At 44.0% G+C, this 14,539-nt stretch overlaps 1 protein-coding gene across 1 annotated transcript in view; it reads right to left on the reverse strand.

Annotated features, from left to right (window-relative positions):
• The window catches only part of WSCD1 (WSC domain containing 1), a 42,786-nt gene that overhangs the window by 5,493 nt on the left and 22,754 nt on the right, over positions 1-14,539 (reverse strand). Inside the window, exons 5-6 of the mRNA XM_083714564.1 lie at positions 9,629-9,750; positions 2,995-3,172 (exon numbers count right to left, since the gene is read on the reverse strand). Of these exons, the coding sequence (XP_083570690.1) occupies positions 2,995-3,172; positions 9,629-9,750 (300 nt within the window). The remainder of the gene's footprint in view (positions 1-2,994; positions 3,173-9,628; positions 9,751-14,539) is intronic.

Raw genomic sequence — 14,539 nt, forward strand, 5'->3', positions numbered from 1 at the left:
ATGTGTGTGTGTGTGTAATGCAAGACTCATAGTCAAAGAGAAGTGATGAGTCACTAAGGAAAAACACACAGAGAGACATAAGGCCAGGAAGGTAGGCATATCACTCCCTCCATGCTTTGATAGCTGCATTCAACTCCTGGTATTTTACAGCAAAACACAAATAAAAACCAGTTAAGCTTGATAAACAACAGACACACTAAGCCATGGGTAGGCAAACTAAGGCTCGGGGGCCGTATCTGGTCCAATTGCCTTCTAAATCTGGCCCATGGACAGTCTGGGAATGAGCGAGTTTTTACATGAGTAGTATGTGTCCTTTTATTTAAAATGCATCTCTGGGTTATTTGTGGGGCATAGGAATTTGTTCATTTCCCCCCTGAAAAAATATAGTCCAGCCCCCCACAAGGTCTGAGGGAAAGTGGACCAGCCCCCTGCTGAAAAGGTTTCCTGCCCCCTGCCCCAAACAAATGCAGTTTCACAGAAGCAGGAATAGAAGTTGCACTAAAGGAGAGGGGAGAACAGCAGCTATTTAGGACCAAAAGGATTCTTATCACCCAGCATCCAAAGAAATCATTTTTTAATTACAGTTCTGACTTCACTCATTGGCTAAAGACAATGAAAGGTTGGAGTAGCAGGTTGGTTTCATCTCTGAAAGTTGCATAGGACATTTGGCTTCATATCTTTTCTTCTAGGAAGACTAGAAACTTGCTCGTTTTAGAGAGAGAGAGAGAGAGAGAGAGATTTCAGAGTACCTTTTGTACTCATCTCTTGACATTCCTGGTCAGATTGGCTTGTCACTTTTTTAGTTTTACCTTCCACTACAGTAGATAACTATTGAATTAACATATTTGCCCTGCAAGCCTTTTTTAAAAAAACAACCACAACAATATATGTGGCTTGGCTCTTTTGCATTAAGTCTTTTCTCTGTGAGTTTATTTTATTTTATTTAACAAAGAATCAACTATCTGCTTGGGGTGCATTGTGGTTAAGACTGCACAGCTTGATCTATTGAGGCTGGTGGTCTTGCTTTTGGAACAGGGGGTTGGATGGCATAATAATTTCATCCCCTCCAGCCCTAGAATTCCAGCTAAGCTTTTCTATCACCATAAAACAAAGGATTTTCTGCCTACCAGCAAGATAGATTTGGACACGCTTAATGTTTGTCTCTTAATTATCTACTTAAGACTTGTCTGTGCTAGCGGTTTCTCCAGGAAAAGATCCAAATCAGACATGTTTGAATATATACTCCCTGACTCTTATTTCTCAATGCTGGTCTTGCCTATCTGTATTGCAATTTTTTTTCTCCCTTAAGGGAAGATCAATATTGCAAGTGCAGTGGATATATTCTGCATTACCACAAGATGAGAGAGAAAGAGAGAGATGGATTTCCCTGTGCCATATCATCCCAGTCAAAATCAATGTCAGTTCATTGTGAATAGTTAAGGGAAGTGTAGAACAGCTTTAATACATTTCAGTAGTCTTATTGACTCTCTTTTGGTCTCCCTTGAAAATTTTCCAATATTTCTCCCCAGGATGAGCCCCTAAGGTTCATCTACACATATGTCTCCTGATTTCTGGTCATGGTTTAAAAGTACAGGCCTCCTCAGAGGATGAACCATGGATTTTGAGGTCCTGGCTCCCGAACCAGCCCCCAGAACACCTCACTGCTCCAGAACCTCTGGAACAGCAACAGCCAGCACTTTCTGGCCTGAGGAGGTTGCCTCCAGCTCTAAGGACTCCAGCCCAGAAGATCTAGTAGAACCAGTCTCCCCCATGCTGTTGTTGAAGCAGACAATGAGCCCAGGTTGTATGCAATGCTAGTCCTCCTCAGGGTAGAACCATTGAAATGAATACACATGACTCACTTAGATCCATGACTTTAATGGATCTAAGCTCAATACAACCCCCTGTAAAAAGGCTTCTCCTCTCTTGAAGGGAGACTGCTAAGGTCCAGTCTGGGCTTATAGTTGTTTAATGCACACTTTACATCAGTTTGTGCATTTTTTAAAGAGTCATTTTTTATTGGTTTTGTATATATAGAAAAACAGATACAAACAAAAAGACCACTAGTCAGAAAACACACACAAAAACAAAGGGACATTGGCGATTTCGGTGTGCAGAAGAGGAAATGTAATAATACAGATGAGCCTGTGTGTGTGTGTGTGTGTGGTTTCATTCACAAGTTCCATACAGAAAGAGAGGCAGTAAGTAAGTGCTGCTACAAGTAGTTTTAATTAATACAGGATATAAGATCCTACCATATTGCCTCGGATTTGTCTGTCTTTGATACACCATTGATGACTGTGGCCTTCCCTGTAAATTTCTCTAATATAACAATTTTCCAGATGTCAGTCCAGCATGAGGCAAGCTGAACCTTTGGTAATAATTTTGAATTTGGTCTCTGCATTTTTGTATACATTACTTAGTTGGAGAATGGCATTGAAAAATCTGGAGAAGAGTAAATTTCAAAAGATGAGTGCATTTCAGAGAGTTTGCCATTTCAGAAAATAAGAATAGGGTAGGTTTACCTTTAAATGCAAATTGAATTGAATTTCTTCCCCATTCTTAAAAGCTAGGTGGAATCTACACACATATAAAAAAAAGCTGTGAAAATGATTTTTTTAAAAAAAAGTTTTGAAAAATACTTTGAATTTTGCATAGCTCACTGTCGCCATCTAGTGTCCTATTTCTATATTTTACTTTACAACACATTTAAAACGTTTTATTTGCAGCTGCTTAGCTGAGTCTGTAGACTCAGGGCACTGTCAGACACACCATCATAGGCAATGGTGGGCAGTTGTAAGTCTGCTCACCCTCATCCAATGTCCTGGAACAGCTTGCAGTGTTCACTGCTGATTTCTCCTGTTATGCATTCATAAAATTATGGCACTACTTAACCCGACAGCAAGTGTCTTGCCTCATTGCTTGGGGTGTAAGATGCACAGCACCTCCCTGCACATAGTTATTAATATTATATATATTCAACCTCTCTCTTACCTTGGACAGGAGTTTGATAGACAAAGAGATAGTCCCCCCTCTTTGACTCTTCAGCCGTGCTGCTGCCATTTTGCAACCTGCTACAGAATAAGCTGTCTGAGCTGTTGCGTAACGGGAAATGAATTGTTGGGAAGCCGCAGCGGCACTGGGGTCCTCTGATGGCTGCCAAAGGGAATTCCTAGAAAATAAAATAAAAGGCTGGAATTTTTAAAAAGGCTAGCAAACATTAGAAAGCATCACCTGGAACTGAAACGAATGTGAAGGGAAATCCTAAAGTTCAATTTTCCTCTTCTGAATTGCCCTGTCTCAGATAAATATTTTCCTTTTCCAAACCATTTTTTCTTCACATTTCCTATTGTGGATGCTGTCAGAATTTAGAGGGTTGATCAGGCTGACTACTTAGCCAATGAATTGTGTGAGTTAGACTGGATTGATCAGTGCATACATTGCACAGTAAGAAAACAGTGAGTTGTGTTCAAGTAGGTTCTACTCCAAATAGACCCACTGAAGGGAAGGAATCTAAGTGTGTCAGGTCTATTAACTTCAGTGGGTCTACTCTGAGTAGAACTAGCATTGGAGTTCCCAACACAAATCAATTCTGGCCATAGGCGCCGACTCCATGGGGCCTGAGGGGGCCCGAGCCCCCTCAAAAATTCGTTTGGGGGGGCTCTGCCCCCCCCCAATAATTTAAGAAAATTATTAGTTATATTATGCTTTGTAAAATCACAAAATTATGTTGGTATTTTTTATTTTCCTTGTTTGACGATAGTTACCTTTTAAAATACATTCAGTAATGAGTTAAAACAAATAATTATTACGGTAGTAAAAGAGGCGGCGGGAGTAGTTTTGCTCGGTGCGTGCGACTGGCCCAGACCCTCTTTCCTTTTCCTCTCTTCTGCTCTCCCGCCGGGCGCCTGAGGGAGAGTTACTTAGCGGTTCTGAGGAGCCGCTGTTGTTTCGGCAGGGGAAAAACTGCCGCCCACGAACCGCCGAGCTCCCTCTCTCTTTCCAGCCTCTCTCTCTCTCTCTCTCTCTCTCTCTCTCTCTCTCTCTCTGGCCAAGGAGGAGAAGAAGCCCTTCAGCCAGTCTATGGCCGAGTGGCGGAGGTTCATCTTCAACCCCAACAGCGGCGAGTTCCTGGGGCGAACGGCCAAGAGCTGGGGTGAGGAGGGCGGGCGGGCGAGCGCGCGGGGAGGAAGGGAGGGGAGGAGGGCGGGCACGAGGGGCGGTGGGAGGCGAGGCGCAGCGGGCACTTGCCTTGCCCACCACGTATCTCTCTCCTTCTCGGTCTCTCTCCCTCCCTCAGCTGGCGAGGGGGCCACGAGGCGGGCGGCAGCAGCAGCAACGGGCCGGGAGTGGCTCTTAGAAAACTTCCCGGGGCAGGACCCCGGTATGGCCCCCCCCCAATATTTTTTATAAGTCGGCGCCCCTGATTCTGGCCAGATATGGTTTGGATTGGCATGGGTTGGCACAGGTCAGCCCAGGAGTGGGGGCCCAGAACAGATTTAGGGACAGGCTTTCGACAGCTCTTTAAATAGCCTCAGATTCCACCCCTCCTCATAGCATCATCATAGTCTCCATTCTCTGCACGGTCACAAAAGCGCTGCATCCTAGCCACTTTGTGCAACGTGACAGAGTAGGCAATACAGTCAATGAAATGAAATAAACAATGCTTTTCAACATGAATCCCAGCTCTGTCTGATTCTGCAAAAGGTGACAAAATGCCTTCTCTCAAATTCTGATCATGCTCAAAGGCCAGACCACAATCAGGACCATGTGCCTGTTCAAGCCTAGGTAAAGGAAACCCCACCAGCAAAAGAGATGCAAACTCTGCACATGGAACAATGAGGCCCAATTAAACCATGTTACATAACTCTTGATAAAGCTAAAGATGTTCATGGGCACGCACACACACCTCCATTAAACCTGTTCATCTTTACAGTGGGGGTGGGATAATTGTGGTAGGTCTTTCCCCAAGCAATGCATAAAAAGTGTCTGATCAAAGCAGCAGGACACCTAGATGTGTCCTATGCAAAATTTCCCTGTGTTGTTCTCATGCAGCGAACACAGGCTCTGTTGGACAAATGTAATGATCCACTCCTAATGAGGTAATTTATGGAGAGTCCCTAAGGCTCTCTTCCAGTGTTCTGGCAGCATGACGAGGCATTAAATAGTTGTCAACATAATTGGGTTCAAACCATCCCATTCTGACTTCCCCTTTAGGTTAAATGTGGCAGGGAGAAAAAATGGTGGCTCTTTTAAACTATTTTTGTGGATGCTACAAGGAGATTCAGTTTGTTTGGATTTAAAACTCTCTTTTCAAAAAAGAAAAAAGAAAAAGAAAAAGCAAGGAACAGGTGGTGATCGAAATTGTAGACACATTTACCAGGGAGGAAGACCCATTGCTCACAGTGGGGCTTCCTTCCGAGTAAATTTGTAGGGGATAGGCTGCGAGTCATTCTCTAAAAAATAGAACTTGTTACAGGTGTGTGGTGTAGAGGGAGACTTTGTGTCATGTTCCCATATAGGGTACAAACTGGTGGGGGACTATGAACCTTGGGGTCATGGTGGATAGCTTGATGAAGGTGCTGACTCAGTGTGTGGCGGCTCTGAAAATAAAAAAAATATAAATTCTGTTTCAGGGTTCATTAGAACACGGATTGAAAAGAAAACTGCCAATATCATAATGCAGCTTTACAAATCTATGTTGACACAGCTCTTGAAATATTGTGCGAGACTCTGGTCACCTCACCTCAAAAATAATGCTGCAGAGCTGTGAAAGCTTCAGAAAAGGGCAGCCAAAATGATCATGGGGTGTGAGAGTTCCTGTCTGAAGAAAGTTTCACCATTTGGAGTTTTTTTTTTTAGTTTAGAAAAGAAAAGGCAAATAAGAATGGACAGGATATAGGTTGGAACAGATAAACCTCAGGTCCCTCCCAACTCTATGATTCTATGGTTCTGTGAGGAAGTGGATAGAGAGAGGTGTGGTTTCTCTCTCGCTTTCAAATAACACTAGAAGGAGAGTGTTGGAAGATTCAGGACAGACAGAAGAAAGCCTTCTTCATGCAACACAGAGTTAAACTTGGGAATTTCGTCCTGCAAGAGGGAATGGTGACCATTAGCTTGGATATGCCGCCTTGAGTCCTTGTCAGGGGAAAAGGTGGGGTAGAAGTAATGGTAGTGGTGGTAGTAGCTTTTTTTCAGTAGGAACTTACTGGAACTCAGTCCCAGCACCTCTCAGGTGTGTGTCATTGTCATTATAAGAGAGCAAGGGAGGTGTTCATTTCTTAGAAAATTAGCACTGAGTATGGAGCTTGTTCCCTGGTTCTCTAGGGGCATTGGCAGTCCAGTATCCAGTGTGTAGAGAAGTGAGAAGTTTGGATTTGATATCCCGCCTTTCACTACCCGAAGGAGTCTCAAAGCGGCTAACATTCTCCTTTACCTTCCTCCCCCACAACAAACACTCTGTGAGGTGAGTGGGGCTGAGAGACTTCAGAGAAGTGTGACTGGCCCAAGGTCACCCAGCAGCTGCATGTGGAGGAGCGGAGACGCGAACCCGGTTCCCCAGATTACGAGTCTATCGCTCTTAACCACTACACCGCACTGGCTCTCAGGAAGGTGTTCATGCTGGATTCTGGCACTTCATTTTCTAGAAAAATAGCACTGGACGAAGCACTCAACATCTGTACCAGGAGTGGGGAATCAGTGGCTCTCCTTGGCAGCTATTGCCTGTTGTTGTTGTTGTTGTTGTTTTTTAAAAAGGGGAGCACCTTAAATAATTTGTTGTGGGTGTGTATTCTGAAGATAACCATATTTCAATTTGCATTTGAATCCAGGAGGTGTAGCTCAGGCATGTTCAAGCATTCCTAGCTGTGGCTGGTCCACAATGAGGCACTGCTACAGAAAAGGCCTTGATCCCTAGAAGGCACTATCACCTAGAGAAGAGCCTCTGAAGATGCAGAAAGACTAGGCAGGTCCATAGGGCATTAGGGCATTTATTAGATAGGTGCTTTATACTTATAGCCCAGGTCATAAGCGTAAAAAGTTGTAGTGGTCAACAGAGCACCTTGAATGGTGGAAGTCAAGCGTCATGCCCCCTGTATCCTAGTATGCTCCTGAGGAGGATTCAGTTTAGGGTGAATCACAGAACACTTCACTCAGGCAGAAACCCACAGCAATCCCTTCTACCCCTTGGCAGCCTGGGGATGCAACTCATACATGAGAGCTTAACCTGCTCCACAGCCACAGAGAAACATGTGACTACAGAATCAGATGCAGGTCATTTAAGGATTGTAGACAGGGATGCAGGCCACCTTTTGAAGATTCAGGTGAGACTTCCTTTGCTGAGACAACATATTTCTGTAGCTCAGCTAGCAGAGCCCACTTGGAGCTAACCATGGTCCTGATTGCTGCACACCAGCACTGCCATGAACTGAACTGAATTCCCTTAACAATAATTGTCCTATCTGGACTTATTTTGAGTGGATCTGACTTACTTCCACCTGAATTAGGCAGTTAGGCCGTCACGGCATTTAAATGCAAGGAAAAATAAATCCAAATGAGTATACAGATTGAGATTTCAGTCACCAAATTAGAGAATAAAACATCTCAGACACCAATTTAGAGAATGAAACATAACAAAAGCATACTTTCTCTGCCTGGAATGTCGTTGACTTTAATTTGTTGGCATTTGCAATAATCAAAAGAAGCTTGCTCACTCAACTTACTGTAATGTTTTCTTTCTTTAAGCATATTAAACTGTCACATCTCTGCACATTTTACCCAATGATTTGAGAATTTTTGATGATAATGCTGCTTTATTTACAATATTATGATTTGAGCAGCCTGGCTTTGCTCTGGAAAATGCAGAGCAATTTTCAGCTCCAGAGAGGATTTCTAACAGCTCATTTCCACAAAACAAATAACACCAAGCATCTTCTTCTGATTTATAAGTAAAGGCATTGAAGGAGAATGTTGGAGAAATTATGATCAAATGGGAACATTTGTGGGAACTAGGATAACATCTGAAGCATACCATGTTGGCTATCTTTGCTCTATTTTATTGGCTGTCAGAATACAGCCCTCTGTTCAAAGGATTCCTCTAGTTGAAGGGCTCTCCTGCCCACATCTGAATTAAATAGGAGTCTCAAGAAAGGAGAAAAGGGGGGCAGGGCTTGAAAACTAAAACTCTGGATGACCCCACTCATTGTTTTCATCAACATGAGGGACGAAGCTGCGCCCTGAGGAACCCTGCATTGAAGGCTCCATGGGGCCGAAGAACACTCTCCAAGCATTCCCCTTTGGAAACGGCCTTCCAAGTAGGACCAGAACTACTGCAAAGTGGTGTCACCCACCCCTAATTCAGAGAGCCACTCCAGAAGGATACCACAGTTGATGATACTGAAAGCCACTGAGAGGTCAGGGGAAATTAACAAGGACACTTTTCCCCTTCTCTCTTCCAACAGAAGTCATCAGACAGGGGAACCAAAACATTTTCAGTGCCAGGCCTAAACCTTGATTTAAATGGATCTACAAAATCAGTTTCCTCCAAAAGTGCCTGGCTCTGGTACTGCAACCACCTGCTCAAGAAACTTGCCCAAGAAGGGAAGATTAGCAACTGGCTGGTAGTTGCATAGATTTTCCAAATATTGGGAGGGTTTCTTGAGCAGTGGTTTCAACACTGCCTCCTTCAAGCAGGCAGCGACCACTGTCTCTCACAGGGAGGTATTAATCAGCTGTCCCCTCCCTGTTAGTTTTTAGCAGCCAAGGGGAGCAAGGGTCCAGAGCACAAGTGGTCACTCTGACCAATCTAAGAACCTTGTCTACTTCCTTGAGCCTTACAAACTGAAACACATCAAACACAACCGGACTAGGCAGCGCTCTGGAAACCTCTCAAGATTCATCTGCTGTAACCATGGAGTCAATGTCCCGGCAGATGCAAGTGATTTCTTTCCCTCAAAATGCTTTGAAAACTATTGGCTAGCCATGTCAAAGATTGAAAATTGTGTTTCCAAAATGGGTAAACACTCAACAGAGTTCCATCTATAGCAGCGTTTTCCATTTTTACCCATGGTGCACACTCATTTTCTACAATGAGAGAAACCATCTGCCCAAGCTGGCAAGCATCATAATAGTATTCAAGGCTTGGGATTCCCCCCTCCCACATTCTCCAATAAGCATCTATACAATACCCCCCCCCCCAAGCACTGGACAGGTTGATATAAAAATGGAACAGCTCAGCTTCCATTGCCAAAGAGCTAGGTGGCCTGCGGGAATGCAATGGTTGGGAAAGATCCATCACTTTCAGCCCCTTCTCTGCACTCACAAGGTCTAGAAACTTGTACTGAAAATATAAGCTGAAATACCTCTGGATGCTGAAACTTTTGAAAGCTGCCAGAATTCAAAGTTGTTAGGTGTCACTGAGGAAAAGCAGCACAGAAATCTGATTTGCTTTGAAATGTGCATCATCAGCTATGGTTCTAAAATGCAATTATACACGCATTTCCCACCCCAGAACCTCGGAGCGCTCTCTCTCCCTCTCTCTTTTCCTAGTATCAGGCTCCAGAGGCACTAGGAAACTGATCAAAATCAGATGAAGGGATGGGGAGAAGAAAAGAAAGGGAACTGTCCTTACTTTCTTGGAGCAAAATTCGGAGCACATCTCCACTGTCAAATTGGCGTGTATCAAAGAGACCGGCAAGGTGTTTGTTAAATTCTCTGGTGCTCTGAAACACCCTCGATAGATAATATTCTGCCCTGCAGGGATAAGAAATAGTTATCTCTCAAGAAACAACAACCGTAGCAGCCTCTTCCTATCACAGGGAAGAATATTAGTTTCAGAATATATATTCTCATTCACTATTTGGATGCAATAATTGGCATTGAGATGGAAAGTGAGAAAATTTGCTCTGCTGAAATGAACACACAGCTTCTAGTGGAGTACTGACTGTTAAAGTGTGCCTTAGCACAGAAGAGTTGAAATTAAATCCCCCCTCCCCCAAGGAGGCCTCTGCTATTGTTTTCATGCCATGGTTTTCTTTTGAAGATTCCCTCCCACCCCTCCTGACTTTCCCCTGCAAGGCTTTGAAAGCTCTGATAAAAATCTACAAAGCTTTTCATGAGCTGCACCAGGAACAAAATGGAATTTCAATGAGTTTTGAAACACCTTCAGGGAGCCCCATTCCGGGGCTGTGCGGGTGTGTTTGGTTACTACTCCATCCACAGTGTGATAGGAATTTTATGGTTTTAGATATATGGCAACGTTCATAACCACATGTACATAGATCAGCACAGGAAAGCCAACCTGGAACCATTTTGATTCCTAAACTGAGCAAATGTTTCTCTGCATGGTCAAAATGGAAAAGTCTCCCCATTGTCTCTTTCCTCACAAATGCTGTCTTAAGGACACATTTAAGATACAAGGTGTGAGCATGTGACCTGGCCCCGGAAATAAGTATTTTACCACTACAAAAGAATGGCCAGGCTCCCCAGGAAATCCAATCAAGTAACCTGCCAAACAGGAGATAAACAAGGACAAGAGAAAAACAACATTTAAATTTCTGTGATGTAGGTGGGATGTATCTGAGGGGTGGTCTTAGGTTACACCCCTTCTGTGATGTATGCATAATGTTTCTGGGGGTGGTCTTGATCTACAGGGTGGCAATTTCAATAGTCTTTATAAGGCCTTGCAGGCCATTGTTCTGGGTCCTCTTCCTCTCCTGCGTGTGAGGGGAGTACCCTGCTGCAACAGATCAATAAAGATCAGACTTACTAGCTGCTTTGCTTCTCAATATTCTCTGGTTGGCCTCTGTTATTTTCTCCTACCAATAGGGAACCTATGTAAGGACTCTATATGGGCTCTTGGATACCCCATAAGGGAAAAGGGCATATTTTTATTTACAACAACAGCACCTTCTCATATTCATTCTTTTCCAAGCCAGAGAGATTATATGCAACCTTCAGGAGCTAAAATAGATTTCTGCTGCGGCAGCCAAAGAGACAGGAACATGTGGGCCGAATCGTGGATTCATGGGGTTGTAAAGAACTGGAAGCAACTCAGAGGTCATCTGACCAAAGCAACGCTGCCTTTTAAATTTAAATGTCACATTCATATAGTTTGCATGGTTATGTTATATTAATTTTGCTATTCATGAACGGCAGCCTCAGAGCCCTGGATGTGCCAAAATAAACTCAGAAATAACATAAATAATAATGAGGTCCCTCACAGAGCAACTGTATATTCCTGTAAGGGATGTAATAAGGCATAGCTTAGCATTCATAGATCATAGAACTGTAGAGCTGGAAGGGACCACAAGGGTCATCTAGTCCAGCCCCCTACATTGAAGAATCTTTTGCCCAACATGGGGCTCAAACCCCTGACCCTGAGATTAAGAGTCTCATACTCTACCGACTGAGGTATCAGATGACCATAATCCCACACTGTGTTTGTCGCATGCAGCATTGCTTCCAGTCTGCCACAGCTCCTATTCTGCCCAAAACTATGTTATTTACCTGGCTGCCCACGGTAGCAAATTTATGTAATTGATGCAGTTTGCAAAAGTAATTATGTAACTTACATAAATTGCATGGTCAATACATCATTCGACCCCATTCATTTCAATGCAAAGGAAACACAGTGATAATCAGTCACATATTGTATGAAGACCGAAAGCAACAGCAACCAAGAATACTGATCATATTTGTTAGATGGACTATACACAGCACATAGTTTAGCTACGGGACTCTCTCCCACAGGAGGCAGTGATGGTCACTGACATGGGTGGCTTTAAAAGAGGATTAAAGACACTCATGGATGAGAGAGATATCAATGGCTACTAGCCCAAAATGGATATGTTCTGTCCCCACAGCAATGCTTCTGAACACAAGTTGCTGGAAACCACAGGAGGGGAGAGTGTTCTTGTGCTTGAATCCTGCTTGCTGGTTTCCTACAGGCAATTGTTCAGCTACTGTGATGGCAAGATGGTCCATTGATCTGATCCAGAGGGCAGTGGTGTAGTGTGGGTTGCTAGCACCTGGGGCCACACAGAGAGGGTGGGAGGAAGGAAAGAAAATGGACAGAGAATGCATGCACATTCAACTGCCTAATGGTGTCCAGGTGATCCAGGAGATCGCAGCTGCAAAGATAAAAAAGAAGAAGAGTTGTTCCATTGCCTGGAGAGGTCACTTCCTGGTTTGCATGGAGAAATCGTTTTCAATGGAGCCCAACGACAGAAGCACGCAGCTGTACTAAGGCAGCACCAGGTGTTGAAATTTTGCACCCCCTAAACAATTTTGCATCCGGGGCAACCTCACCTGTACCCCCCTGCTACACTACTGCCAGAGGGCTCTTCTTGTGTTCTTATGGATAGATTTGTGTTTCTGACATGGTCCCAAACCAGGTCCCAAGATATATGGGCTTTATATGCAGTGCTTTCAGGAGCACTGACACATGCTTCCATCAGGCTGCCCCATTTACCAGCCTATCAGTTGCATTTTGGGACATTTTCAAGGGCAGCCCCATATTACAGTAGTCCAAAGGAGAAGTTACCAAAACATGGACAACTTAGGCTTGGGCAGTTAAAATAGATTAAGCAGTGCTGTCACCCTAGCACAATAAATTAGCTTCTTCTTTTAAAAAAAGAAATAGTCTTTTGTGGTTAGGAAAATAATGGGGCAATGCATTGGGATTAACAAATGAGTAACAGGGAAATGCGGAAACACCCTGCAAGCAAATAGGGATGACTACTGGACACATAACAAATCACACAAACAAATAAGAATGAATGCTTCATAAAGGCTGGATGCAATTTTATCTCCCATGTCAGCTTTGGGCAAATAAAAAAGGATGAATGTTCAATAAACAAGCCATATGGAGTCTCACAGATCTGGTGTCTGAGGCCCTGACCACATTCTGAACCATGCCTTGACCCTCCCAATTCTCCACCCTTGTCCCTGGACCTCAAGAACAAAGGTGGTTGCTGACCACCCCCAAACTGATATGCATTGGGTCACCAGAGAGCTTTATTTCTGGGGGTTTTCATGGGAGAAAAGGTACAGCCTTCCTTCCACCTCGCCTCCCTCAGGAGGAGAAATAAATCAGATGAGGCTCAGCCGTGATCCAGCAAGTGACCAGGTAAAGAAGAAGATGACAGTGAGGATTGAAATCTCAAACCATCCTGGGCACTTGCTTGGATAATCATTGGCAGTGCCTTGGTCAAAATCTCCATCTCTTAACTGAAACAGTTAAAAAGATTTGGTTTCAGAGGAGAAAGTGGGGGAGTTCTAGTCCGCAATTAAAGAAATCTTACTCAAGCGATTGTATGCATTTAAATTGATTAATTCAATTAAGCTGTTGATTAGATCTGCATAGGAGTGAAACAGTTGTCCAGATGGGGGAGGGAAGAAGCAGTGGCATAGCGTGGGTTGTCAGCACCCGGGGCAAGGCAAGTAATTTGCGCCCCCTAATCCGTGGATTTGCGCCCCCTAACCCTAACCCCCAGATGTTGCGCCCGGTGCGGCCGGCCCCCCTTGCACCCCCCACGCTACGCCACTGGGAAGAAGCATTATTTGCTTGTTCTTAGGTGATGTCTGCATGTGCACAGTAAATACTATCCTGGAAAAGGGGTTCCCTGCTGTACATGAGAGAAAGAATAATAGAATCAAAGAATTGTAGAGCTGGAAGGGACCTGGAGGGTCATCTAGACCAACCCCTGTAATGTAGGAATCTCCATTAAAGCATCTATGACAGATGGCAATCCAACCTCTGCTTAAAAGCTTCCAGTGAAGGAGAGTCTACCATCTTCCAAGTAAGTCCATTCCACAGCCAAACAGCTCTTATCACCAGAAAGCTCTTCTTGATGTTTAGTCGGAATCTCCTTGATTGTAACCTGAATCAGGTCCTACCATCCAGAGCAGCAGAATACAAGCTTGCTCCATCTTCCATGTGACAGTCCTTGAGATACATGAAGATGGCTATCATATCTCCTCCCAATCTCCTCTTTTCCAGGCTAAATATACCCAACTTCCTCAACCATTTCTCATAAGGCTTGGTTTCCAGACCCTTCATCATACCGATCACCCTCCTCTCAACACATTCTAGCTTCTCAACATCCTTCTTAAATTGTGGCATGCAGAACTGGACACAGTTCTGGTCTTACCAAGGCAGAACAGAATGAGACTATGACTTCCCTTGACATGTACACTGTACTTCTGCTACAGTCTAGAATTGCATGAGCTATTTGGCTGGGTGGGGGGCTGCTGCATCACACCATTGAGTCATGTTAAGCTTGTGGCCTACTAAGATCCCTTTTCACATGTACTACTGGCAGGCCAGCTATGCTCCATTTTAAATTCGTGCAGCTGGTCATTCCTGCCAAAGGGAGGGGAGGGGCTTATCAAGGGTGGGCATTCAGAGGTGGTATTGTCATCTTCCAATGTGAGAAGAAAAGTGAGTTTTGAATTATGGTTTCACTCTGAGTGAGAATTCCGAGGGATAATATGCCAGCCTCTGAAGCGCGGTGAATTTTGATATGTTGATATGTTGTTA

The sequence above is a fragment of the Podarcis gaigeae genome (genome assembly GCF_964106915.1).
Source record: "Podarcis gaigeae genome assembly, chromosome: 15".
NCBI lineage: Eukaryota > Metazoa > Chordata > Lepidosauria > Squamata > Lacertidae > Podarcis > Podarcis gaigeae.